At 52.3% G+C, this 27933-nt stretch overlaps 1 protein-coding gene across 1 annotated transcript; it reads right to left on the minus strand.

Annotated features, from left to right (window-relative positions):
• Positions 1-2295: 2295 nt before the first annotated feature.
• On the minus strand, positions 2296-27750 carry CAPN9 (calpain 9). The gene is made up of 12 exons (XM_067708901.1): positions 27538-27750; positions 24996-25210; positions 20275-20443; positions 19275-19358; positions 16686-16771; positions 14574-14698; positions 9955-10017; positions 9087-9157; positions 8478-8556; positions 6545-6661; positions 3211-3269; positions 2296-2722 (listed from the first exon to the last, which is right to left on the minus strand). Exons 1-12 carry the CDS (start codon positions 27748-27750, stop codon positions 2573-2575), a joined length of 1431 nt encoding a protein of 476 aa, XP_067565002.1. The 3' UTR covers positions 2296-2572.
• Positions 27751-27933: the final 183 nt, after the last annotated feature.

Here is a 27933-nt window from a genome sequence, read left to right on the forward strand (position 1 = left end):
CTAATTTACTAAAGGTTTTTTTTTTTTAATGAATTGCACTTTCGGTGTCATATCTAAGAAACCTTTGCCTAATCCAAGGTCACAAAGACTTACTCCTATGTTTTGTTCTAGAAGACTACAGTTTTAACTCTTACATTTAAGTATGATATGTTTTGAGTTGATTTTTTTAATATGGTGTGAGATACCAATCTAAGTTTGTTTTTGTTTTTATTTTACCTATGGTTATACGCATATCCAATCCTTCCAGCATCATTTGTTGAAAAGATCATCCCTTCCTCCATTAAGTTGACTTGGTACCCTTGTAAAAAATTCATTGGCCATAAACGTGAGAGTTCATTTCTGGATTTCTGTTCCTTTCAGTTTGTCTGCATGATTTGTCCTTAAGCCAATATCACACTCTCCTGGTTACGGTAGCTCCCCTCTCCTTTGTGCTACTATTATCATATCTCTATATATGTTATTAACCCAACAGTATAGTGTTATAATTATTACTTTATATAATATTATGTCTTTTAACAAAATTAGGAGAAAAGAGAAAAATACATTTACACAACCTTTTTTTATATTTACCCAGATACCATTTCCAGTGCTCTTAATTTCTTCCTGCAAAGTCAAGTTATCATCTGGTGTGAGGCCAACAGATCAGAAAAGATAACCTGTTATACTCACAGATCCCAAGAAGAGGAGGGTTCACCAAGCCATTCAGGGTCACATGGGGAAGCACCAGGATCAATCACAAGGCAGAAAGAGTGAAGGAAATATGTGGGCAAGAGTTTTTACTGTGGTTTCCATGGGAAGGAAAAGGTGAGGCAGGGTAAGCAGGCTGAGGACTGGCTAGTTTGAATAACTGCAGCAGGGTCTAGGGCATAGGGTCTGTCCCTGGTTGTTGAGTATCTGGTAGTGGGGCGATTAGGGCAGGTGGGTAGTGGCCTAGAGTGTGAAAGCCTGATAAAGGAGGTAGTTGGGGTGTAGGCTCTGGATTTAAAAAGGTGGCTCTCAACTTGGCCGCACACTGGGCTCACCAGGGGAATCTCTAAAATACTGATGCTTGGGTCCCGCCCCCAAAGACCTGGATTTAATTGGTCTGGGATGTGACCAGGCCGTTGAGGCTTTAACATCTCCCCAGATGATTCTAACTTCCAGCCAGAGTTGAGGACGGCAGGTTTAAAGGGAGAAGGAGGGGGGAGAACTCAAAGATTTTTCCTGTTGTCTCGGAGGGTGGTAAGTATGGGGCAAGCGTAAGCACTTACAACAAAATGACTTGGCCTGTTGAGAGAGAGGAAACGGGGACACAGAGCTCATTCCAGACCCCACACCTGTGGACACTTGGGCTGGAAGTGACACCTAGAACTTGAAGCAATGCAATGCTTCCTTCCATGCTTCTGGTACTTCGGGGCCTTTGACCGGCTAAGAGCTATCGAATACAAAACCCGCTCACGCTTCCCCTGCACCATGGACACATGGCAACTCCCACACATTATTCACACTTATTGGTGGCAAAGCCTTGAGGTAAATGAGAAATAAAGATGGGTGTAGGGGTCTGTCTTGTTTTCATAAGGGACTATGTGAATATGTATGTCTTTCTTTGGCATCCTTGGGGTGTTTTATATGTTATCAATCAGAGGAACTACACTTATTGAATGTGTTGTGTGTGCTAAAGGTGAAAGAGAATACTAGAAAAAAAAAATGTCCAGTTTCTATTCTTGGTGAAATTATAATGTACCCAGGAATCTGAGACCCACATGAGAAAATCAGTGATGAGTCAACATAATAAACTGCTAAGTTACATGATATTACTAGAAACCAAACTTCTGGTGTAAGATTAAGGCCTAGATCTCTTTCTGCAAAAGGCAAAACTGAGCACAGAGACTGACAGTTCCATCCCCTGTCTAATACACACCATCATCCAACTCTTGGTCTTGGAATAGTCAATAAAATGGTACCCACACCCACAGTTACGACTGAATTTGGAAGTGAGCCGATGTGTGCAGTGTGAGCGTGGAAACGTGTGGGGAGAAGAAAGAGCTCAGAGAAGGAGGAGACACAGGCTGGCCGGCTTTTCCACCCTTAGGTCCAAGGGAAAGCAGAGCTGGACAGAAAGCACAGGGAGAGAATGGAGAAAAGGGGAAATAAAAAATTACGGAACGATTGCAGGAAAGTGTCCTGTAGTCCCCCCTGCCGCGCCTTTGGGCAGAAGAGTGTCTAACCAGCGCTCTCAGACTTCAGTGGGTTTAGGAATTACTGTGTATCCGGCTAAAATGAGAGCTGATCCACTGGGTCTGGGGTGGAGCCTGGTTCTCTGGATTTCTTTTTTTGCTTTTATTTTGTGGATTTCTTTTATTGAGATATAATTGACACGTAACATTGTGTAAGTATAAGGTGTAAATGCATTGATTTGATCCATTGATATATTGTAAGATGTTCACCACCGTGGCGTCCGCTAGAGCCTCTATCATATCACATCGTCATTTCTTTTTTGAGGTCAGGACAATTAAGATCTCGTCTCTTAGCAGCTTTGAAGTCTATAACACCATACCGTTGGCTGTGATCACTGTGTGGTACTCTGCACTTCTCATAAGCTCCCCGAGGTGATGGCCGTGCCGCTGGCCCACAGACCACACTCTGGGCAGCGGGGGAGGGCTATCCACTCCTGGGACCCCTCATCCAAGCCTCCAGAGCTGACCCGTTCTCTCCCCTCCATCATTTTTGCTGTGATCAGCCCCTGCCACAGGTAAAAGTTGTGTAGTCCTTAGGGTCTTTGAGGTGTGCGCGCATGCGCAGAAACACACACGCACACTCACCCCCCCCGAGAATCTCGAGGCCCACAGGACAACGTCATGAACAAGAAGAAGTGAACTTCGGAAGGCAGAGGGCAGGAGGCCGCGGAGCCCATGTGGCAGAAGGAGGACGGGACAAGGGGGCAGGGTTTGCTCGCTCACTCTTCCAGGGGATTCATCTCTCTATGCCTCAGTTTCCACCTCCGCAAAATGGGGATACTATTAGTCCTTAGCTCAAAGGGCTACTGTAGGCTTCTACTGACTGCTACTTGAATAGTGCCTCACAACTATTAGCAATATTATTATTATTATTATTACCCTGAGGGTAGATGTGGACCCTCCCATGTGATCATGCATTCAGCAAGCATTATGGAGTGTGGGCTGTGCCTAGCCCTGGCTGGGTCCCTGAGTGGGAAGTCTGGCCGGGTCATACCTCATTTATGCTGAGATGAATGAACTCCTTGTTCTTCGTGCCGAGGGCCTGGAACATCCCTGATGGGAGAGACACAAGAAAGGTATCATTGCGGAGACGCTCCTTCAACAGGCTTAGCTATTTTCCCATGGCCAAGGGGCCTTCCGAGAGGCTGGTGGAGAAGCTGCTCCAACCGTTGCTAAGAGGTGAGCATCTTCTAGGGCGGCGGCCAGACTCAGGCCCCCTGCGGGGTGTCTCTCAACTGGGGGAGCCTCTGGAATTCCTGTGATGGCAGAAGCCGGTGGCCTGAGCATTGGGGAGTGGGTCCCTTCATTTACTGTATGTGGGCCAGCCGGCCAGCTCGTGGACCTGAAACATCTCCCCTATCTTAACTGTTGGGGGCTACAGAGCCCTTGCAATCCATGGACCTTCTCCCCAGAGGAAGAAAAAAGCACGTGTACATAAAGGTTTGCATGAGTCTTGAAAGCTGTTCAGTCTCTGCACGTCCCTTCTGAGAAGGTGAGCGCTGGTGGTCCCACACGCAGGCAGAGCTCGGGTAGAAGAGAGCCCGTGTGCCGCGTTGAATAACCCGAGACAGTTACTTTCCTCTCCTGGCCTCAGTCTCCCCATCTTAGTCCAGGTGGTGGAACCCGTCCACACTGGCTTTACCTGAGCCTCACCTGGGACCTTTAAAATACCCCAGGAAGTAGGAGGGGCTGCCACAGAACAAAAGAGACAGAACCCAGCAGCCACGTGCAGTGAGTAGGTCCTGAGGAGACCTGGGGAATCTCAGTGTGGACCGGGGCTTAGAGGATGTTGAGAACTCACTGAGAAGTTTGTGGGGGTGCGAACGGCATGACGATTATGTTAAAAAGAAGTCTCTCTGATAGGGATGTTTACAGACAAAAGGACCAAATTTCTGAGACCTGTTATTAAATAACTCAGGAAAAACAGTATGCTTTAGGGGGTCATGTGGAAAAGATGAGCAAGGTGACAAGTGAGGCTGGGTGGAAGGCGCTGGAACCACTGGGGAATTTTTATAAAGATGATGCTGTGTTGCCACCCCCTAGATTCTAATTTAATTGGTCTTTGTAGCCTGACCATTAACAGTTTGGGATGCTCTCCTGGGGACTGTCATGGGGCAGGGTTTGAGAGGCACCGGTGGAGGGCACACGGGGACCGGTTATTATTTTTTTGTTTTGTTTTTAAACATCTTTATTGGAGTATAATTGCTTTACAATGGTGTGTTAATTTCTGCTTTATAACAAAGTGAATCAGTTATATATATACATATGTTCCCATATCTCTTCCCTCTTGCGTCTTCCTCCCTCCCACCCTCCGTACCCCACTTTATACTTAGGTGTATGAGCAAAAATTTCTAGAATAAAAATCAGCCTGGGGTAAAGCCCTAGCTTTGGGATTTTTAAAGTTCTCCAGATGGTGAATCTAACATAAGGATCCTAGAAAACTGAAGAACAGAGAAAATCAAGCAAATAAAAGTTGGTTCTTAGAAAAGATCAATAATATTGATATGCTTTTAGCTAAACTGACCAGTGATATTCAGTTTTGAGTGTCTTCTCCCTAGGATGCCTCAATTATAAGAACGAGCTGAGAATCCCCTGCAGGAAAGGACTGGGCCTGAGGGGATTCAGAAAGGAAAAGGGCAGTTGAGAGAAGAGAAGCTACCAAAATCTCACTCTCTCGAGGTCAGCGCTGACTGGCCTGTAAGTCTGATAAGCGACCGCCTTTGAGGAGGCTGTTTCTACAGTGCACCTCTCATTAGCTCCCACTCACACCCAGAGAAAGCCTGGGCCCTGAGGTCACCGGCCAGGCCCTGCAGGACCTGCCTGCCTGTCTCAGACCATCATCCCCATCAGTCATCACGTGTACCTTGCTTGTCCACTCAGTACAGCTCTCTTGGAGCTTAGAGTCTGGTGGAGACAAGCTTCAAATGAGTAACTCCATGTGTTCTAAGTGTCCTGAAAGAAGCAGCGGGAGCTCCCCACCGTGGAACCAAGGAGCACAGCCTTTGCCTTTGTTTAGTCAGTGCCTGGAAGTCACCCAGTAAACATACTTATAAAGTGCCAGGCAGGACTGGCTCCACAATTTGTTGTGGGACCCCTTGTTAAAAAAATTATTAAGGGGCTTCCCTGGTGGTGCAGTGGTTAAGAATCCACCTGTCAACGCAGGGGACACGGGTTCGAGCCCTGGTCCGGGAAGATCCCACATACTGCGGAGCAACTAAGCCCATATGCCACAACAACTGAGCCTGTGCTCTAGAGCCCGTGAGCCACAACTACTGAAGCCCACGCGCCACAACTACAGAAGCCCGCAAGCCTAGAGCCCATGCTCTGCAACAAGAGAAGCCACAAGCAATTAGAAGCCCACACACCGCAACGAAGAGTAGGTCCTGCTCGCCACAACTAGAGAAAGCCTGCGTGCAGCAACGAAGACCCAAAGCAGCCAAAAATAAATTAAAAACAACAACAACAACAAACTCTAAAAAAAAAAAAAAATTATTAAGATTCAAGGGACTTCCCTGGTGGTCCAGTGGGTAAGACTCCACGCTCCCAGTGTAGGGGGCCTGGGTTTGATCCCTGGTCAGGGAACTAGATCCCTCATGCATGTTGCAACTAAGAAGTCTGCACACTGCAACTAAAGATTCTGCATGCCGCAACTAAGACCCCGTACAGTCAAAATAAATGAATAAATAAATAAATATTTTTAAAAATTATTAAGATCCCAGATGGTGACCCCAGAGCGTGGGCATCCGGGGGGACACCTGCACAGAAGTCACCCTGGTGTTAAGTCACAGGCTCTGGATGTGCTCCGTTCAGCTTCAACTGTGTGACTACCCAGTGAGGGGTGGGTGGCTATGAACTGCAAACGCTAGGGACCACCTGTACGTAATCTCTCTCTCTCTCTTCCTGGGCTAACGAACAGATCTTCTTTGAGACAATCGGGTCAGTGTCTAGGGCTTTTGTAAACACAGAGGGATGGAGAGAGAAGGAGGGCGGGGGGGACAGAGGTAGAGAGAGAGAGACTCCCGATTCTGTGCCCTGTGATGGGATCTGACCTTTCTTCTGATTCGCGGCAGGAGCCCCATCCCCACCCAGCTACCCTCCCACAAAGACACTGGGAGCGGATGGAGGATGACGGTACCAGGCGCACTGCAGAGAAGACGTGCACACCCGCCCCTCGGCTAGCCGCACACGGCACACAGATGGCGGGGCGTGTGGCTCAGCCCGCCTTTGCTGCAGTTCTCAGCAGGTTGCCCCTTACATGCTCCTGGAAGGTGATGGAGGGAGGTGTGCTCTCCCTGGGCTCAGGAACACGCAGCCCCCCGGACACTTACGGCTTGCAGTCTCCAGCCGGACCAGGCAGTTGAGGAAGTCATCGAAGCCCAGTTGGCGCTCCTGGTCTGCGTACCTGAGAACGATCAGCTGCAAGAGGGGAGAGCTGAGCTGGAAGCCTGCGGGGAGAGGGGCAGGATGGCCGCCCTGGCTGAGCCCCACGGGTGCGCCTTCAGGGGCACCAGTCAGCCCAGGGCTGCCCCAAGGAAGGGAGCCAGGGTCTACCCGGCGCCCTTGGCTCCGATGCAGTATGACCGTGCGCCGCTGTCGGGGGACACTGGGGAACCCACAGTGTCACTTGGTGAACCTTCTGAGTTCGCCAAGGTCAGGGTCTTGGCTTTGACCTCACATCACCCAGAGGGTCTTGCTGACGTTTCAGGAAGCCTTGCTTGGGAGAACTTGATGCTGGACAGTGTTTAAGCCCCAAGCCCGGTGCCACCCTCTGGTCTAGGGCTCCACTTCCAGCTCCCGCTGGCCCTGGGGGGATTCCAGCCAGGACACCCGCAGTAAGTGTCTGTTTCTCACAGGCATTTTAACCCAGAGGTGTTGGGGGCTCTGGAGACCGAGTTATGCCGCTGCCCTCAGTGAAAGACCCCACGCTAGGCTCATTCACACACGCCCACGATGGAGCGAGAACCTGGGCCTGGGTGCTTTGCTTCCCTTCTCTTTGCTCGTTCGACCTCTTGCTCATCGGTCGAATGACGAGTTTAGAGGTGGTAACGCTCCTTATAGATTCAACACTTAAGGCTTTGATGTCTAACCAGTGTTGCCTTCTTTCAGTTCAGCCTGCACGCTCCCTTTCCAGGAAATGTTCCAAGTATTGCTTAGAAGCCTGCCCAGGGTCTTCCTGTGTCCTCGTTCCCGATTCCAGACCAAGAGGGGGCCAGTCCAGAGGAAGGACATGGTTTCTGGAGCCTGCACAGTGGAGCTGGCTGGGGGCAACACCCAGAGTCCTGGCGTCTGCTCTGGGTGGGGCAGGAAGAGGGCGGGGTGAGGGCCGATTCCCTCCCCCTCCCCAAGCCGGGAAAAGAAGGACGTGGCCACACCTCCCTCTCTGAAGGGCTCCCTTTCTCCCTGCTCTGTCCTTCTGCCCTAGAAACCAGGTCCCCAGACCCTAAGAAGATCAGGCCCTTCTCCTCTGTGGCACTCTCCACGTTTATAATTAATTTCGTTTCTTTGCCATCACGCAGGACCCGAGCTGGTCCTGATTTTGTCCCATTATCATCCCATGAAGCTGACAGTGTTTCCCGATGTTTATTTTACTTGGAAGGGAACCAGATTCCAGGCTTTGGCCGGGCCCAGGGGCGTGTCTGCGAAGCCTGCTTTGTGAGCAATGCTTTGTGGCCCGGCGGCGTGTAGGCTGCAGTGGCCGTCCTGTGCGAAGGACAGCTGAGCCCCAGAGACTCGGACTGCCCTGGCAGGGGCTGCCAGGGGGTTAGGAGTGCCAGCTGGAGCCCATCCCTCATTCAGGAAACGGGTATAAACGACAACGGAATCATTGGTTTGGATTCGGTCTGCTGGTGACAAAGCCAGAGACGGGCCTCTGCGGCAGAGGGATACACGAACTCTGTGTACCCCAAACCTGACCCCAAACCATGGGATGGACGTGCCCTGCCTCTCTGTGTTAATCGCCATCTGAAAGCAGAAATTAAAGGTTTGGGAGTTTGCCACCAGAGTCGTATATAACTCTGCTTGGCCAGAGAACTGGCCAGAGGCTGAGGCCCCCAGGGGTCAGGCTGAGTTCAGCCTCCGTGGATACACGTTAAAGATCCCTGATGAGAGTGAGCAAGTCCTGAATTTGAGGCTGGGCCCCGCCCTTAAGAAGCATCGATTCTGGTCAAAGTCCAGCCCCCTCCCTGGGCCGCGAGAGGTGAGTGGCTGCCACAGACAGCGCCCGGCACGCAGACGGCTTGCGCGGCCCAGGCTTCCCTTTACCTGTGGCTTTCAGGGCGGTCCGCAGCTCGTAGGGGGACACGGTGCCAGATTTGTCAGCGTCAAACTGAAGGAAAAGGTTCTGTAGGGGGAGAGCAGAGGCACTGAGAATGCGAGCACGCAGAAGCCCCCGCTGAGGCTCCTTTGATGGCAGTGATGCGGTCCACGCAGGGGAGAGACTCCTCTCACCAGGCGGAAGGGGCAATGGTAGGTTTAGGGTCTCCAAAAGTGTGGGTCCCTTTGTTTTCCTTTCATATTGGGTGGAAGCCCTGCGGTACTCCCATAAGTATGGGAAGTAAATATGGGAATTCCATCTTGATTTCCTCCCTTCCACCTTTTCAAACACAGATCCTCTGGTCGGCAGCACCTGGACCTTTAAAATCCCTTTCTGGGACTCCCCTGGTGGTCCAGTGGCTAAGACTCTGTGCGCCCAGTGCAGGGGCCCCAGGTTCTATCTCTGGTCGGGGAACTGGATCCCGCATGTATGCCTCAACTGAGACATGACTCGGCCAAAATAAATATTTAAATATTTAAAAATAAAATAAAATAAAATCCCCTTCTGCTCTAGGCTTGTACAGTCCCCAGCAGCCACGCACTGGCTGGGTTACATGCCGTCCACTTCTTCAGCTTGTCCCAGAACACTCTGAATTCACCAAACCCTAGCTTCCCGTTGCCACTGGTGTGTGCAAGTAAATTAAGGAAGAAAGAAAGATGTGAGCATCATATCACCCCAAGGCTCCTGAGGCTGTAGGGGAGGAAGGCAATGGGCTGGCATGGGTGACATGTGTGACACAGACTCAGGGCTCTGAGGGGGGGGTTAATTATTAAGCCATGAATCTCTGGAGAGGGGGCATGGCAGGGGTGAGGGGGGATGGCAAAAGAAAGGTTGAAAACAGACATATGAAGAACTCTTCATTGCCCTGGACAGCACCCCAAAGTGGCAGAAAGATCCCCAAGTCCCTTCACAAACATTTATCCCACTGGCCAGTCTGTGCCTCTTTTCTTTTTTTTTTTAATTTTTGGCTGTGTTGGGTCTTCATTGCTGCACGCGGGCTTTCTCTAGTTGTGGCGAGCGGGGGCTACTCTTCCTTGCGGCGTGCAGGCTTCTCATTGCGGTGGCTTCCCTTGTTGTGGAACACGGGCTCTAGGTGTACAGGCTTCAGTAGTTGTGGCTCGTGGGCTCAGTAGTTGTGACGCACGGGCTCAGTAGTTGTGGCGCATGGGCTCAGATGCTCCGCGGCAGGTGGGATATTCCCAGACCAGAGCTCGAACCCGTGTCCCCTGCATTGACAGGCGGATTCTTAACCACTGCGCCACCAGGGAAGTCCCCTGTGCCTCTTGATTTTGTTCCAATTCTAGCACCAGTGTCTCCCAGGCTTTGGTTATTCTCTGTGAAGAAGACTCTCCACATTCCAGGGAAGTCTGCATTAGAGAAAAACACTTAACATCTATTTCTGCCTGCATATTTGGAAGGATACCTCCATTAGAGAAATGATGTTTTTACAGGAAGTCAGGCTTAGCTTCTCGAATTTGATATCCGTTTCTGAAATCACACAAGAAAGCAGAATTCAGTTGACCCCTGCTAAGATAAACCTATTTCCATCTGCTGAAAGTCCAGTAGGGTGGTTAGATCCGGGTTGGTGAGGGTGGTGATACAGTCGCTCTTAAGATGCTGGTGAGAGTAGAACATGGCCTTTGGGAAGGAACATTTGCAAAATATAAAAAAAGCTTTAAAAGCTTTAAAAATGGGGATATCCTTCCACTCTTTATCCGAGTTTCAAGAGTCCTAAGCAAAGAATCATAAGTTAAGATTTTTACCACCAGGTTACTTGGAATGGCAAAAACTTAGAAATGATACAAATGACCAATGGAAGGGCATGGACAGCAGTTTATGTCCACAGGATGGGTTATTACACAATCCTTAAGAATCATGCTTTGATTCTTAAGATCATTTCTGGGGAAATGCTCATAAAAATTAAGTTTAGGAGACAGGGTTTAAAATTATTGGAGAAATTTGAACACTCACATACTGCTAGTGAAAAGGTACAGAAATCACTTTAGAAAATAGGCAGCTTCTTAAGAAGCAAATATAGAGTTACCATTTAACCCAGCAGTTGTCTTAGCTATACACCCCAGAGAAATGAAAACACATGACCACATAAAAGCTTGTACACGAATGTTCATAGCAGCATTATTCATGATAACGAAAAAGGGGTAACAACCCAAGTGTCCATCCACGGATGAATGGATAAACCCTACCTGGTATATTCCGACGATGGGATAGTATCCAGCCATAAAAAGAAGTGAAGGAGTCCTGACACGTTACAACATGGATGGACCTAGAAGGTGTCAGGCTAAGCGAAAGGAGCCAGCCAAAGAGAAGCACATTTTATATGATTCCTTTTATATGAAAAGTCCGGAACAGGCAAGTCTATGGAGACAGAAATCGGATGAGTGCTTGCCAGGGGCTGGGGGTTCGGGGGAGGGTAGTAAATGCTACTGGGACGTGGTTTCTTTCTGGAGGGATGAAGTGCTCTGAATCAAACGAAAATTGATTGTGGTGACGGTTGCACAACTCTATGAACGTGCTAACATCCACTGAGTTGTATATGTTATTAAAAAAATTTTAATACAATTTTAAAGGTTATTTTCCATTTGCAGTTATTACAGAATGTTGGCTACATTCTCTGTTGTACAATACATCTTTGTAGCCTGTCTTACACCCTATAGTTTGCACCTCCTATTTTCCCCACCCCTGCCTCCCTCTCCTCTCTGGTAACTGCTAGTTTGTTCTCTATATCTGTGAGTCTGCTTCTTTTTGGTTATATATTCACTAGTTGGTTGTATTTCTTAGATTCCACAGTATTTGTCTTTCTCTGTCTGATTTATTTCACGTAGCAGAGTGGTATACTTCAAATGGGTAAATTGTATAGTATGCAAATTAACTCTCAAAGCTGTTAATTCAAAAATAATATTGCATCTACAGGGTAATACCTACTATGTGTGTACCTATATATACAGAGAGAGACACACACCCACAGACTACACATCTGGTACATAAACACATACACAAAGACACACACATATATGTTAAAGTGGTTATTTATGGGTAGTGAGATTAGCCGTGATGTTTGCCTCTGTCATTAGGCTTTTCTGCATTTTTCAGAATCTTTTACCATAAACTTGAATCATTAGTGTAATCAAGAGATGAGTGGGCTTCCCTGGCAGCGCAGTGGTTAAGAATCCACCTGCCAATGCAGGGGACTAGGGTTCGAGCCCTGGTCTGGGAAGATCCCACATGCTGCGGAGGAACTAAGTCCATCACAACTATGGAGCCTGCGCTCTAGAGCCCGCGAACCACAACTACTGAGCCTGCACGCCACAACTACTGAGCCCGCATGCCTAGAACCCGTGTTCTGCAACAAGAGAAGCCACCGCAATGAGAACCCAGTGCACTGCAAAGAAGAGTAGCCCCCGCTTGCCGCAACTAGAGAAAACCCGCGCACAGCAACGAAGACCCAATGCAGCCAAAAATAAATAAATAAAATAAATAATGTTTTTAGAAAAGAAAGAAATGAGCAATGAAAGCTATTTTTAAAGTCTACCTAACGTCAGCTCTGAAAAGCCGGTCTGCAGCTGGGAGGAGCAGGGAATCTGGGGGAGCTCGAGGTGGCAGGCGTCCGTCACACGTCCCTCGTCCCCTCCATGGGAGTCCTGGGGTCCCCGGGGTGCAAGTAGGGGTAGTGGGTGTGAGCACGTACTTTTTTTTGCGGTACGCGGGCCTCTCACTGTTGTGGCCTCTCCCGCTGCAGAGCACAGGCTCCGGACGCGCAGGCTCAGCGGCCATGGCTCACGGGCCCAGCCGCTCCGCGGCATGTGGGATCTTCCCGGACCGGGGCACAAACCCGCGTCCCCTGCATCGGCAGGCAGACCCTCAACCACTGCGCCTCCAGGGAAGCCCCAGGAGGAACTTTTTTCCTTTGAAGTAGGCGAAATGACAGCACTGTACTGCGAATGAAAACGATTCGGTGACGGAGAGGAGTTCATAAATAAAAGAGGGGAAAGTTTGGGGAGTATGTCCTGGGAGGAGGGGCGGTGAAAGATAAAAGTGGAAAGAGATTGGAAAGGCTTTAGTGTCAAGATTCCCAGAGGAAAGGCTCCAGATTCAGAGTGCTGACAGTTTTAGTGTCACGCGTTGCCCGGGCCAGTTTCAGCCCCAGGGGTCGGGCGCAGCTCCTTTTGGAAGGGCAGTCATGGTGCAGGGCTGGACCGTGGGCCGTGCACAGGGCACTCCCTTTGCTGGGTCTCTCCCTGGGGGTTTCCTCATTTCCTCTGCCCTGTTTCTCCTTCCTTCTGGGCCTGACTTTCCTTCCACTAGCTTGACTTCACGCAGCCTCTCAAACTCTGTTCCCCCCGCCTGCTCTTATTCGGCAATTCGTGGGAGAATCTGAATTCCAGACCTCGCTTTCTTCGGGTCTGCTCTCTTCATGTAACTCATCAACCCTGTACAGTACTCAAAATTCAAGGTTGATGTGTGTCTAAGGTCCAATTCAACAGCTTGTCAATCTCTCAAACACCCTGATTGTTTTCCACAAACTTCTTCTACTTATGAACTCATGGTTCCTGAGACAGATGGCTAGCAGGACGCCAAGCTCACTCACCAGGCGGGGCCTTCCAGCTGTTGGAGGATGAAAACGGTGGCGTGTCTTAATTCTGGGTCAAGGCTTTTAGGAATTGGGGATATCTTCTCCAAAGGTTTTTTTGTTTCTTCCCTCTTCTGCTGGCTTTCTGCAGGTGACTGTGTCACTCCAGCCACACGAAGGATGGAGCTTGAGTCCCTGATCACTGCATGGAGAGAGCCACCCACAGAATAGGAATGTCCTCCTGGACGGTTACAATGAGTGAGAAATACACTTGGTTGCGTTTGAGTCTATCCATTTTGAGTCTATTTGTTACGGCAGCTGGAGCTACCTGGAGTCACTGGAAGTGTGGAACCACCATAACGGAATCTAAAATATGGGAGCCAGCTTAGCAGCTGGGCAGCAGGATGAAAGGGGCTATTGGAGCTGGAAAATAGATGCCCATGTTATTAAGGGCAAAAATGCCACAGTTGTTGTCTGGAAAATATGTAAATATACTGCAGCCAGAGCAAATGCTCACTGACGCTGCGCTCGAGGGGAAAAGAAGGGAAGAAACTGGAATATTAATCACGTGTGCTAGTTTTTGCATGTTGTATTTAATAAGGTGTCATAAAAAAGAGATGAGTTCAGGCTAGAACGGACTGGTTTGAGCACATGAAAGGGAAGAGAGCTAGAAATCCAGAAATTGTGGCCGTGGGACTTCCCTCGTGGCCCAGTGGCTAAGAATCCACCTTCCAACGCAGGGCACGCGGGTTTGATTCCTGGTTGGGGAACTACGATTCCACGTGCCGTGGGGCATCTAAGCCCACGTGCCACAGAAGAGCCCGCGTGCCACAACGAAAGATCCCTCATGCTGCAATTAAGACCCGACGCAGCCAAAAATAAACAAATTTAAAAAGTATGTATTTCTTAAGAAAACAAAAAGAATTTGTGGTCTTGCAGGGCTGGATGCACCAATGCTTTCTGGACCCGACGGGAAGAAATAAGATTGAAAAAAGCCTCCAGAGACGAAGACACATTAAAGTTTTCAGTTAAATGGAGACTCAGCCCTGTGGAAAGTCCAGGTTAGGAATGTTTCCTTCCCACTTAGGTCTGTATTTTTAGATGCTCTCAGGTAGAAGCTTTCAAGGGTCCCTGTGACCAAGCTGGACACGGAGGGAGTGTACCTGTGAGCGTCAGGGCTGCCTGTCTTCGAATTCACGTGCAAGCGGGGATGATGGAGTGCTCAGAGGAAGGAGGTTGGGCCGGAGACCAGAGGCTCAGCCCCACGTTTTCTGGATCGCACTAACTCCCCTGGGCCTCTTAAACCTGCAGATAGGGTGAGTCCCCCAAACGTGACATTACATTCTCTGCCAGCCTGGGTTTTGAGAAAAATGGATTTGATTTACCAATAAAATAAAAGAAAATAGAAGAAGAAGCAGTGTTTCTTACACCTAAGGGCAGTGAGACACGCTCACACCTGTGATGGAGTTAATGCGGAAAGGAAAACAGAGACAAGCACGGTACCAGAACTCCCTATCGTCTAGAGCAGTGCGGCACAGGCGCTTTTGCTCGGCTGGGCCAACGGAACGCCACTCAGAAGAACTAGGGGTGAACAAAGCCAGCGTTAGGTACAAGGTCACGGACGGCAATGGGAACGACACTGGCCTTGGGGTGGGACTGCCCCTCCCTAGGAACCAGGGTCCACATTATGTGGGGAATGGATCCTGAGCAGGGCCCTGGAAATGTGCCAGTGGGTGGAAAGGCTGGTGGGAAAGTACATCTCCAAGTGCGGCTGATGCAAAAAGGCCCTCAGGACCACTGGACCCTCCTCCACGGAAGAGTCTCCTGGGGCCGTCACAGGGAGTTGAACGTGAACAGGGGGGCAGAAGGACCCCAGCGAGAAGCCACAGCGGGCTGAGATGTGGGGCCTGGAACACTCCGTCTACCTCACGTCTTGGTTTACAAGCTGACACTTTGAAGAGTGGTGATAATACCGCATGTTCACGCGTGCTTGACATTAAACACAGCAAGTACCTTCTTTACAAGACCGCGCTAGGAAGCCCGGTGGGCTTCTGCCAGGTAGACGAGCCCGCCTATGGGCAAGAAGCCTCAGGTGCACAGCGCCCGTTGTCCTGCAAACCCAGGAGTTCCACCTCCAGGTGCACGGAGTTTCTGTGACCCCCATGGGCACCTCTAAATAGTTCAAACTGAGTCACCACCACTGCGGTGCTGTAAGCGATGTGTCTACCTCACCTACACCTGTAGACCTTGTCCTGGATGGGGGCGGGGAGAACTCAGGTAGAACATCTCTCCTGTCCGGGGAAGCGCAGTACCCAGGGCACCTCCCCAGACACCTCATGGGCCTGGGGGAGTACGCAGCCCCTTCAGCCCTGTTCTCACAGCAGGCAGGGTCAGTGTCAGGGATCGGCTTGTGGACCAGCTCCCCGTTACCCCAAGGCCAAGTGGGGTCAGAGGGCAAGCTGGCGTCCAGCCTCGAGCCAGCGAAAATGCACTTCCTTTATTTCTCCCTCTGCGTGTTTCCCAGGAGGGGGAGAAAGGGTTCGGCCCGTTTACACACGCGATCCCTGAACCGAGAGACTCCAAATCTATTCACCGTAGGAAGCCGTGTCATTAATGTGGGTTTATCTCTTTCTCTCCATTTCCGACTGGAGAGGGAGGCTGATCTCTTCCCTCCTTTGATGGGTCTGAGGAGACAGAAGCCTGGCGGACGGCAGGGATGGCGGCACAAGCCCCGCGATGGGGCCGACAGGCAGGCCCGGGCTGTGGAGTCTGCTTAATGAAGCCCCCGGCACACCGACGGCCGGGGGGGTGGTGCCTCTGTGGGAGCCGAGGACAAACGCTGCCCTGTTTCACTGAAGCTCGAGACTCGCTGCCAGGCTCCCTGGGGCCCCCCAAGCCGTGGGTGGGCAGGAGTGGGGACGGGTTAGGGGGCCCTGCCTGAGCTGGAACAGCCCCCACCCCAGTCACCTAGGTTGTTCCCCGGGGAACGAGGAGGGGACACGTACAAGACAGGCAGCCCTCTCTGTACAATCGGGGGCCGTGTAAATAGCCCAGGCGGCTGCTCTGTGATGGGTGAATTTCCTGCTCCGCTCCCTCTGTCTCACTGTGGGCCACTGGGCCTCTGGCCAATGGTCAGTGACCATGAGAGAGAACACTTTAGCGACCTGCTTGGCAACGTTTCAGGGATTCTCACACCTGAAGTACTCATTGCCACCCCACCTGCACCCAACACACACACACACACACACACACACGAGCTCTTCATCACTGGGGTGCAGCCTTCACCATATCCCGGGATTTAAAGTTCCCATGGGAGGTTATACAGTCACTGACATAATACAGCTCTGGGAAAGGTAAAGGGCACCGTGAGTCTTCAAGTTTGAGAGCGTGGAGGTCCCGAGGGCAGAAGTAAGGTCCAGACGCAGGACAGGACCCTCCCTGAACGGGAGGCTGGAGAGAACTGTAGTCAGGCTGCCCCCTCTTCACACGTGCACAAGCCAGCCCTGGCCTCGTACCCCGTGAACCGTGGGGAGGTGGGGATCTGTCAGAAGGATGGGCGGAGACTGACCTGTCGCTCCAGAACCCAGTCCACTCAACTTGGCCCCAAGGGTTCCGGACTCTGACGAGCTCTGTATTCTGGCCTCGGAAGTTTACCTAAAAGGGAAAAGCGTCAGAGAAATGTGAGATGCTAAATCCATCTGTGAGCTCCAGGGTGGGTTCTCTCCAGCCGAGGCTGCCTTTTCTGAAAGCCTGCTGACACACTAAGAACATGTCAAAACTCATCAGTTGTTAACTAGCCCTCAAAATTTCCTAATTCCGATGGAACGCGATGTTACGTTAATCCCCCCAGAATGGTTACGTCGCATCTGGGAAACAAAGCGGAATGGTAATGAACAAGAAGTGAGTCCACAGGAATCTTCAAACGAGTGAGTTTTCTCTCTAGACTGGAAGCCCCCAGAGGCAGAGGCCGAGTCTTATTTATCGTGTATCTTCAGAATCCAGCAGTCAGTGGGTCTAACACTGAGTTTTCTTCATCCTTATCATCTGACTCCCAGATGATCAGAATATAAGCACATGCTGGGAGTTTAAACAACCGCAATAAACAAAAACCCACGACTGAGTCTTCTAACTCCGATCTTCTCCCCCTTTCAGGGGTCACATGAGGGTCTCTGCTGCCACACTGAGAGCCCTTGAGCCAGGACAGAAAGAGGACTCAGCCCTCAGGCTCTGCCCAGAGCAGGAAAGTGCACCAATGCATAGAGAGGTTTTGGGGGTGGAAGGGTGAGAGTCAAAGACTTCGGTTCATCAACGATCCAGGAATTTTAGTTCTCAGAACACTTTGGCATAAATGTTCTCTTTTTACGTGCAAAGTCATTTAAGTGAGTAGGACCTCTCCAGAGTCCAAGTTCGCCATGAAAGAGGTTCATTCGTTGAAATGTGTGGGGAGGTGAATTCCTTACAGGTGGAGGGGAAGCACACGCAATTGAACAGAGTGTACGATGGGAAGGTTTCTGTCATCACTTGGAGTAACATTTAGAAGATCTGACATCAGGAATCACAGGCCTGCTCAAGTGAATGATTGGAAGGCGTGTGTAGACAGGGAGGGGCGAGGAGGGAGCTAACACTGCAAAGAGTCCAGCTGCCTCTCCCTCTAGGACACGTTGATCACGCCGCCCGCTGAGGGGGAGGGACAGGCTCCCTCTGCACCCCGTGCTCCCCACTCATTTGGAGCATGTCGCTCAAAACATGGCAGCCGCTGGAGGAGACCGGAGGTGCCCAGGTCCGCTACTGACTGGGTTTGAGATTCACCCAAGCGGGGCATGGAGGGAAACGCTTTGGACTTCACTGAACTTGACCTTGCAAAGGCGCCACCCTCTGCTTCTCATCTTCCTCTCTCATCTCACTTTCTCCCCTCCTCTTTCCCGCGCACTCCTCCAAACAAAGCACTCCCCGAGGTTACAGTGGTGCCACGTGGGGTCTGGCTGTGCCCCCTCCCCGCCCCGGGGATCAGTGCCACCCTGAGCTACAGCTGCAGAGAATAGGACTTGTGACGGTTAATTTTATGTGTCAACTTGGCTGAGCCATGGCGTGCCTAGATGTCTGGTTACGCATTATTCTGGGTGTGTCTGTGAAGGTCTGGATGAGATGGGCATCTGAACTGGCAGACTGAGTACAGCACATGGCCTTCCCCTTTGTGCGTGGGCCCCATCTAATCAGCTGAAGGTCCAAAAAGAACAAAAAGGCAAAGGAAGGGAGAATTTGCCCTCTCTGCCTGACTGCTGAGCTGGGACTTTGGGCCTCTTCTGCTCTTGGGCTGGGACTTACTGATGCTCCTGGTTCTTAGGCTCTTGGGCTGGGACTGGAACTCCACCACTGGCTGCAGCTTGTGGAAGGCAGGGCTTCTCGGCCTCTATAATCAGGTGAGCAATTCCGACTACTAAGTCTCTTCATATACAGACTTAGCCTACGGGTGCGGCTTCTCTGGGGAACAGTGACTATGACAGGACTGATGTGGAATCAGGGAAGAAAAGAACAGAAAAAACAAAGACCAGGTTCCTGCAGCTGCTGACCAAGTTTATACTGTGCCGGCCTCACAGGTCGCTCTCTCTCTCTCTCTCTCCTCTCTCTCTCTCTTCTCTCTCTTCTCTCTTCTCTCTCTCTCTCTCTCTTCTCTCTCCCTCTCTTCTCTCTCTCTCTTCTCTCTTCTCTCTCTTCTCTCTCTCTTCTCTCTCTCTCTCTCTCTCCCCTCTATCTCTCTTTCTCTCTCATTCGCTTGCTCTCTTCTCTCTCTTCTCTCTCTCTTCTCTCTCTCTCTCCTCTATCTCTCTTCTCTCTCTCTCTCTCTCCTCTCTCTCTCTCTCTTCTCTCTCTCTCTTTCTCTCTCGCTCGCTCACTCTCTTCTCTCTCTTCTCTCTCTCTCTTCTCTCTCTCTCTCTCGCTCGCTCGCTCTCTTCTCTCTCTCTCTCGCTCTTTTCTCTCTCTCTCTCCTCTCTCTCTCTCTCTCTCTCTCTCCCGTTTGCTGTTTTGAATTCCAGCCTTTCTTTTGTGGATGAGACATCCTCTGTCATGTCCGAAACTGCAGTTTAAACTGCAATGCGCTATATAGGTTTACGAAGTCTGTCCCCATACCCTGTCAACAGGGGTCCCTGTTGCCTACCTGGTCAACGCCCGTCACTGTGTAGGCATGACCCCTAATGAGACCAAAAGGTGTCCGGGCTTCAGGTTCTGCAGCATTTCTGATCTAAAACAAAAAAGGAGCAGTATCTACGTCAAACCTTCCCCAGCTGGCCAGACACAGCTCTGTGTCTGGCGCAGTCCCTCCTGCCCCCTCAGGTGAGGGCCCTGTGAGTGGGCATATAAAATGGGTACACGGGAAGCCCCCTAAGTGGTGAGCAGTGACATACAGCGATTCCCAGCCTCTTCCCAGGGTGGAGGCCCCTTGTTCTCTGCTTGGACTTCACTGAAGAGCTGACATTCTTGCCCCCAAACAGAAAAACCTGACCTTTCCCACCACATAGCAACAGCAAGGGACAGACACCAAAGAGGCAGTAAGAAGAATATAACCCTATGACATGCAATTCTATGTCACAAACTTGAAAAAGTAGAGGAAATTTACTAGCAAAGGATAAATTCCCCAGGATAATCCAAGAGGAAATAGAAAAGTTGAATAGGATTCAAAAAATAGATGCGGTTAAAATCACATGCGTGTGTTTGTATGCATAAAGAAATTAGAAAAAATGCTGTTCTGTTTCTCTCCACGGATATATTTTTTCATGATCTATGAAGTGAAAGAGACAAGTTTCAGGAAAGTGAATAGTAAGGTTCCATTCAGTAAACACCGCCCCCGAGTCTGTGCATATACGCGCGTGCCTGTTGCATGAGCGAGGACAGAGGCGTGATGGACACCCGACAGGCGTCCCGGCATGGACCGGGGGAGGGAGACAGAGTTTTGCCCTGTCCGTCATCTCAGGATTCTTCCACCTGATACAGCAAGGGCGTCTTACCTCTGCAACTCGAAAACCATTAAACACAAACGTTTGTTTTAATTAAAATGAATAAGCATTGCCCCCGCCCCCCTGCAATGTATGCCTCTTCCGTGGGCAGCCTGGCATCTGAGCCTAGAACAGTGCCTGGGATGCGGCCAGCCAGCGACTTACGTCAATGGAGCAGCCCACCAGACAGCCCCTCTTCAAGGCCTTGTCTAGAATCTCAGAGAAGTTCCCGGGAGCCTCCTTGGTTGTGAAGGTCTCTGCCACGCCCGCGGTGAAGTCCTCTATGGCCTCGATGGCGCTGCCCCGCTTCAGAGCCTCGTAGCTCCCGTTCAGCCTGTGAGGGCGGCAAGAAAGCCTGGCAACGGCTGCAGGGAACAAGGATTACCACTAGGTGGCGCCCCTCAGCCAGAGTTTTTCTAACCAAGAACCACCTCCCGGGGCTCGCCCCGGCTGGAGGTGTGGAAGAACGTGGGAAACAGGGATGGGGTTTACTTGGAGCTCTGAGGAAACCAGAGATGCTGAGAACTCTGTGAGAGAGGCAGTGGGTGTGGTGGTAAGGAGACAGGCGGGGATCTGGGACCCTTGGCTCCAGGGCTGCCGTGCTGGCACCTGGACACACCTCTCCTTGAGCAACCGAATACAAAGAAACTGTATGGGACTAAAAATAACCACGTGCATGCACAGTTGAGACAAATTCTGGACAAAAGAGACCAAGAAAAATAACCAACTGCCACTTTTGAAGCGCCGCGAGCAAAAGCAGGGCACTGCGCACGCCCCCCGCACGCAACACCACCTAAGGGGTGGGCAGACCGCCTAGGCCACGCCTCCCGCCCGACCCCTGGACGCACCGCTACTCTCACCCCGTATAAGGAACAAGCTCGCCGCCCCATCCCCCCAGGGGAAAAGGAAGCATGTTGCTTGATCTCGCTACCCCCTGCTGCAGCAGGGGGCCCCCATAAAGCCTTGCCTGACTTTCCTGTCTGGCCTCTGGTCAGCCTCTATTGATTAAGGAGGCCGAGAACCCTGGTTCCTGACAGACTGCAGGTGCAAGTTCCAGTTCCCCCGCTTGCAAGCGGAGGGATTCTGTTCTCACTCAGTGCTTCAGTTTCCTAATTTTCAAAATGGGGCTGCACTCTTCCCCCTAGGGCTGCTGTGAGGTTTAAATGAGCCTCCTCTCGTCTCACGTGGAATGGGGCCTGAGCGTGAAGCTGTTAGTACTGAGACCGAGAGGGAGATGGAGGCATTTCTCCTGCTTTCTGGAACTATGTAGTCCCAGCCGCTTTTCTCTCTTCATCTCTTTGATTGATACGGTTGTACATTAACATCTTACATCGGTGCGGCGCCTTTGTTACAGTGACTGAACCAGTTTGTCATTGTTATTAAAGTTCACACCATATTCACGTTTCCTTAGTTTTCACCTAACGTGCTTTTTCTGTTGGAAGATCCCATTGCAGGATCCCACATCATCACACTTAGTCAAGTCTCCAGAGGCTCCTCTGGCCCGTGACAGTTTCTCAGGCTTTCCTTGTTTTTCATGACCTGGACAGGTTTTTTTTTTACATCTTTATTGGAGTATAATTGCTTTACAATGGTGTGTTCGTTTCTGCTTTATAACAAAGTGAATCCGTTATACATATACATATGTTCCCATATCTCTTCCCTCTTGCGTCTCCCTCCCTCCCCTACCTGGACAGCTTTGAGGCACTGCCAGTGTTCTGTAGAATGTTCCTCAGTTGGGATGTGTCTGCTGGTTTTCTCACGCATAGACTGGGGTGAGGTACCGTTCTCATCACGTCGCAGCGAGCATACATCGCGTCTTCATGACTTGTCCCTGTCGATGTCGCCTTGATCACCGGCGGAGGTCTCCTGTCTGTCATGTTTCTCCTCTGTGAACTTCCTCTCACCCCCATTACTGTCCTCTTCGGAAGGACTTAGGAGTGGGGGTCATGCTAGACCTTGAGGGCACAGAGTCTGCCTAAATTCCCCGGAACTCTTCTATGTGGCAGATTTGTCTCTTCTCCCCCGTTTATTTATCCAATGATTTATTTACATCAGTGTGGACTCATGAATATTAATTTTATACTTTGATTTATAATCCAATACCATTTTACTTATTTTGCTGCTCTCATTGTTCCAGCTTTGGCTACTTCCGGCTCCTTCAGTTGGCTCCTGTGTCCCTTTGACATAACTCCATCACTGTGTGTGTGTGTGTGTGTGTGTGTGTGTGTGTGTGTGTGTGTTTAAAGCATACACACACGCATTCACTTCCTGGCACTGCAAGATACTCTAGGCTCATCTTCTGTATTTCTTGCCCCAGTCCTACAATCAGCCTTATCTCCAAGGAGCCCTGGTTCCTTTGATTGGAGAATGGTGTTAGAAACCAAGACCTGAGAAGTAAGAGTGCTTGTTGCTATGGGATTGTCGTTGTTTCTAGCCCTCTCAGCTGATAAACAAGGAAATAACACCTGTGTACTAACCCATGAGTGACGCATATACTCACTGATGTGTAACCATCTCTATTCAACTAAACCTGAGTTCATACTGAGGTCCCCAGCTCTGACACACTACCACTTATACATTCTAGCCTCCTCCACCAGGCTTCTTCGTAACCTCTCACTCCAACGATGAGAAACCTGGCTTCCCCCATCTGCCACCCATTTACTTAATTGTTCAATTCAGTAGATATGCATAATGGTATCAGAATTGTTGTCCTGTACCCCATGAGAAACAACTTTACCAGCTAGTGTACAGTGCTTGTGTACAATCTCTCTGTCCTTCTTTCTTTCTTTGGCCACGCGGCATGTGGGATCTTAGTTCCATGACCAGGGATGGAACCCTCGCCCCCTGTATTAGGAAGCGCAGAGTCTTAACCAGTGGACCACTAGGGAAGTCCCAATCTCTCTGGCTTTCAATCTCACAGACTGCACTCATTTCCAGAGTTACTTAGGTCAGCGCCTTTCTCGCCTGCACCTTCAATGAGTTTGTTTCATAGATCTGTGATACTATTAGATTGTTTTGTCACATGCTGCTTTTCATTTTGGGATTCCTTTATCCTCCTGGATGATTTTTAAGTTCGTATATATTAAGGTTCACTCTTTGTGCTCTGAAGTTCTGTGTGTCTGATAAACACATGGTGTCGTATATTCACCATTACAGTATCATACAGAATAGTTTCATTGCCCTAAGAAAAACCTCTGTGATCTACATATTCACCTGTGTGTGACGGGGCGCTGCGTGGGAGTGTCGGACGCCCATGTGCCACATGGCGCGTGTGCTGACGGGCGTGGGTGCCTCCTCTGCTGAATGTGTGACGTGTGTGGGCATGTGGAGTGCGCGGGCCCACGCGTGTGCCCCGTGTGCGCTCCCGTGCGTGGCGCTTATGCCTGGGAGTCCTGCATAGGAGTGTGGGCCCCAGAGGTGTGTTTGTTCGTGAGAAATGCTGTCTGGGGGCTTGAGGACGAGGGTTACCTGAAACCACCGTCCTGTGAAGGGAGGATCAGAGGGGTCTCCACAGACCTGAGGGGACCCCAGACTGCAGCTTGGGGACCCGGGGAGGGAGGCCGGCCTGGGCACCAGCAGGTGGTTTCCCTGGAGGACTTGGGACCAAGCGTCCAGGAATGTTTGCTTTCAGGGCCTGTACGGTTCACCTCGTACCTCATTCGGGGCTCAGCCACACACACAGACTTTTCTCTATTAAGAACTTAATTTACGAAGGGAAAAGCCGCATTTCTAACAAGGCTGGAGAGGCTGGGCCCTACGACCCACGGCTGTGCGCTGATCCCGGCCGTGTGCCCAGGGCCGTCGAGGCAGAAGGGGGACCTGGAGCGCAGTGGCCTCTGGGGGGAGGGCAGCCCCAAAGGGAGCCCCACTGTGCAGGGAGGTCTCGGCCATGTGCCGTGGTGCACGCAGGCTGCCAGGGGCCGTCAGCCCAGCTCGAGGCGGGACCGGGGCCTTCAGGAGGCCTAAGAGTCAGCAGGGAATTGCATGGAAGACGGCAGATGGGAGCAGGCAGACAGGAAGTCGGGGGCCGAAGGGAAGCCAAGGCGCTTGTGAGTTGAGGGGCTCGGGCTGCAGGTGCAGAAGGGAGGCCCTCGGCTGCACTGCACCCCGGCTGTGTCCCCATCAGGCCGGGAGACGCCCCCCCAGATCCACAGCCCTCCCCGCGAGGCCTGGGGAGGGCTCACCCCCGGGCGACCTCCCCTTCCTACCCCAACCCCAGGCCCAGGTTCCCCCTCGGAGCCTCCTTGCCCCAGGCTCCCGGGGGGACGAGGCGCCTCTCCGGCACCCCCGGACGTCCCCTGACTTTCCTGGCTCTGGTTGCTCTCGGGCACCACTCCCCGGCCCCCAAGCAGAGCTGTGTTTGCCAAGAAGGTGGTGCTGGCAGAGCGCCCGCCCCACGTTCCCACTGGATGGCCAGGCAGTCGCTGCTGGGACACACAGCACGTGAGGGCCGAGGAGAGAGGCAGACAGCGCCCGAGCCACGGAGGCTCCCAGAGGGACGCCGCGACTCTTCCCGCGGCGCTGCTGCCCTGGCTGATCCCGTCGCGGGGACCCGGGCTCTGTCCTGCCAGAGCAGCCTCAATCCCCTCCCGGGTCCTCGCCTCTGACGTCACAGACGTGTGTCAGACGGGACGCAAGGCCCCTGCCCCCCCTGAGTAGGAGACACGCAGAGTGTGTTTCTGGGACTGAAGACAGAGCGGGTGAACGCAGCCGCAGACCAAGCAAGGGGCAGAACGGACTCTGAAAGTGAATGCAGGAAGGACAGCTGCCCGGTTATGATACACCAAAGCGGAGCGTGGAGGGGCCCGAGGTGTCAGGCCTTCGGGTGGGAGCCTCGCCCATCATTCAGGGCAACACTGAGCAGACGTCAACGTTAAGGTGAGCACCTCCCAGAGCTGAGGTCTGGGGCGCTGGAACCCCTTGGGGGTCCCAGGGGCCCTCGTTCCAGGAGGGCACAAAGACGGTCTCCAGCCTGGCCTGTGCACGTCACGCTCTTATCGTGGAGCAATTTCCACTTTGGCAGAGAGAGGGCGAGCCGTAGGCTCCAGAACGACACCTGAAGCCAGGGGATGACCGTGCAGGCTGGAGGGTGGGCGCCCTCCTGGACGGGGGGGGGGGGGGGGGGGGGGGGACGGCGTCGGGTGCCAGTCACACCCGTGGCCGACGCTCCGGGGCAGTGCCTGGGGAGGTGCCCGGCTCTGTCATGTGCTGCCTGTGCGCGTCAGCCGTCAGGCTCCAGCGTCTCCTTCGCTAGAATGGGGAGAGTGAAGATGCCCGGATTTTAGGACTGTTTGCGATTAAATGAGATAATCCTGGAACAGTCAGTGTTGGCCGGTCATAGTAACTGTTGGCTGCTATCATTGTTTAGAAGGTGACAGAAGGTGCTGGAAGCTGAGAGTGCAGTGGGGTGTGGGATGAATGAGGGCCTGCCTCTCAGAAGGCTTGGTTGCCGAGGAGGGACACGGGCAGGTCATTACATTAAAACAGCGTGAGTGCTGAAATGGGACGGCCGACGGTGCTGCAGGGAGCCAGGAAGGCTTGGTGGGCGAGGCCCCTGAACGACAGCCCAGATTCCCCAGGCAGAGCAGGGCCTCCCAGATCGACAGGGCGTTCCGACGGGAGGGGCCGACCGCGGGGAGGGGCCGACCGCGGGCAGGGGCCGACCGCGGGGAGGGGCCGACCGCGGGGAGGGGGCGGCGGGTGCAGGGCAGCCTGGGGACGGGCTGTGTGGCAGCCTGGGCCTCACTCCTGGCTATCGCTGAGCCCACTGAGGGTGCAGAGCAGGGGACGGCAAGGCCCCTGGTGGCAGTAGGCGCGGCCTGACGGGCTGCGGCTGGAAGCAGGGAGACCAGTTAGGAGGAAAGGAAGAGACTGGAATTTCTCAGAAGAAAGGCTGAGACATTCCGTGATAGGCTTGTCAGACTTAGGAAAATACCGGACAACCAGAAGTGGCTTCCTCCTGAAGTAGGGCAGCACGGCATAGAGATGTGCGCTCGCACGCACACACACACACACACACGCTACAACGGGAGATAACAGTTAAGAGCTAACCACTGCGTGGGACTTCCCTGGTGTCCAGTGGGTAAGACTCTGCACTCGGGGAACTAGATCCCGCATGCGTGCCGCAACTAAGGAGCCCGCGTGCCGCAACGAATATCCCGTGTGCCGCAACGAGTATCCTGTGTGCCGCAACGAATATCCCGTGTGCCGCGACTAAGACCCGGCGCGGCCAAAGTAAATAAATAAATTAATTAATTAATTTTTTAAAAAGAGCTTACCACTGTGTAAATAACAGCTTACGTGTGCTTTGGGCCCGGCCCTGAAGAGGCCGGAGGTTTTCGTGTTTGTTTGTTTTTTATAAGTAGACATGTTATATGTTTACAATATCGACATCATTTGAATGTAGGGAGATGGTGAGGTCGATGTGGTGCTCGTGGTGAGATGGGATTCAGCGCTGTTGCAGTAACAGCAACCGCAATCAGAGCAACAGCCGTCACTTGTTGAGCAACTTCCGTGTGCCAGACGTCGGACCTACGTTGGTCGTTAACGTTCCCCCCTTACAGGCGGGGAGACTGAGGCCTGGGACCACGGTCAGGGGTCACGTTAGCGGCAGGGTGGCACCAGCACTCAGGATCTCCCCTTTGGGTCCGGCACCCTTAGCCTTGCCCACAGCGTCCTGTCGCCACAGGAGCCGTTCCCAGACCAGCACCCTCCCTGGCGGAAGGAGAGCCAGCCGGCGCCCGGTCAGAGGTCGAGCCCTGACTGATCCAGCATGGCAAATATCGATTCCTGGTCCCAGGAACCAGCTGGTGCCACGTGGGACCATCACCTCCAGACTGCTGGTGGCGGGGGGTCTGCGGGGACACAGATGGTGGCTGCCCTCCAGGAAGGGAGATGATTTGGGGAGAGAATCCCTGCTTCACATGCCTTCTGTCCATCGCACAGGTCCTGAGTGCTCGCTGAGTGAGCTCTGTCCACTCTGGGCATCCTAGGCTCTGGCCAGAAGCCCCTGAGCACCTCGGGCGCATTGTCTCAACGTTAGCGCAAGGGATCTGCGGGGAACAACCTCCCACCCGTTTCTGTGTGTTTGCCCTTGGGCTCTGGTGGGACATGTCACCTGACACTTCCGGATAAAGCTTTGACTTCCACTCACCACCTGTGACAAGACCTTCTCTGATCCTGAGTCCCGGGCCTCGGTGGGGAATCATGGAGCCAGACACCCTGGCCACCACCCAGAGCAGCCAGTTGCCCCCCCGAGCATCATTCCTGCCTTCAAACCGCATACCTTCTAGGGGTCTCAGGAGATGTGCCTAAGTCCAGTTTGTGCATAGCCCATGCCTCCCAGGCCATCCTTCCCTTGATGCCCCCTCCTGGGCTGCTGAGCTGCACACCCCCTGTCTGTTGCCCACCCGCCCTGGCAGCACTCACCCCCCGCCTTTTCCACACGAAGGGGAGCTGGGGCCTCTCGCTGTAGAAGAGAGAGGAGCTGTTGGCTGGGAAGTCTGCATCCTCCAACAGAACGCCCTTCTGCAGACACGTCTGCCTCAGCTCCTCAAAGCTCTGGCCCGAGGAGTGGGTGATGCGGGCATCCTTGGGGGCGGGGGGCTCCTGAGGCCCTGGGGCCCGGTAGAGGTAAGGCATGGCTGTCCTTGGGCCAGCAGACTCGGGGTCAGTGATGGTGGGGAGAGGTGAGATGCAGGTGCCAGTCAAAAGGAACCAGTGAGGCAGCACTGAGCTAAGCGGACCTTGGCCTCCGCCTGCTTTTCTGGGAACCTCCCTGTTAGACGGAAACGGGGCACATCCTGATGGCAAACTGTCACAGAG

The sequence above is a fragment of the Pseudorca crassidens genome, chromosome 16 (assembly GCF_039906515.1).
Source record: "Pseudorca crassidens isolate mPseCra1 chromosome 16, mPseCra1.hap1, whole genome shotgun sequence".
NCBI lineage: Eukaryota > Metazoa > Chordata > Mammalia > Artiodactyla > Delphinidae > Pseudorca > Pseudorca crassidens.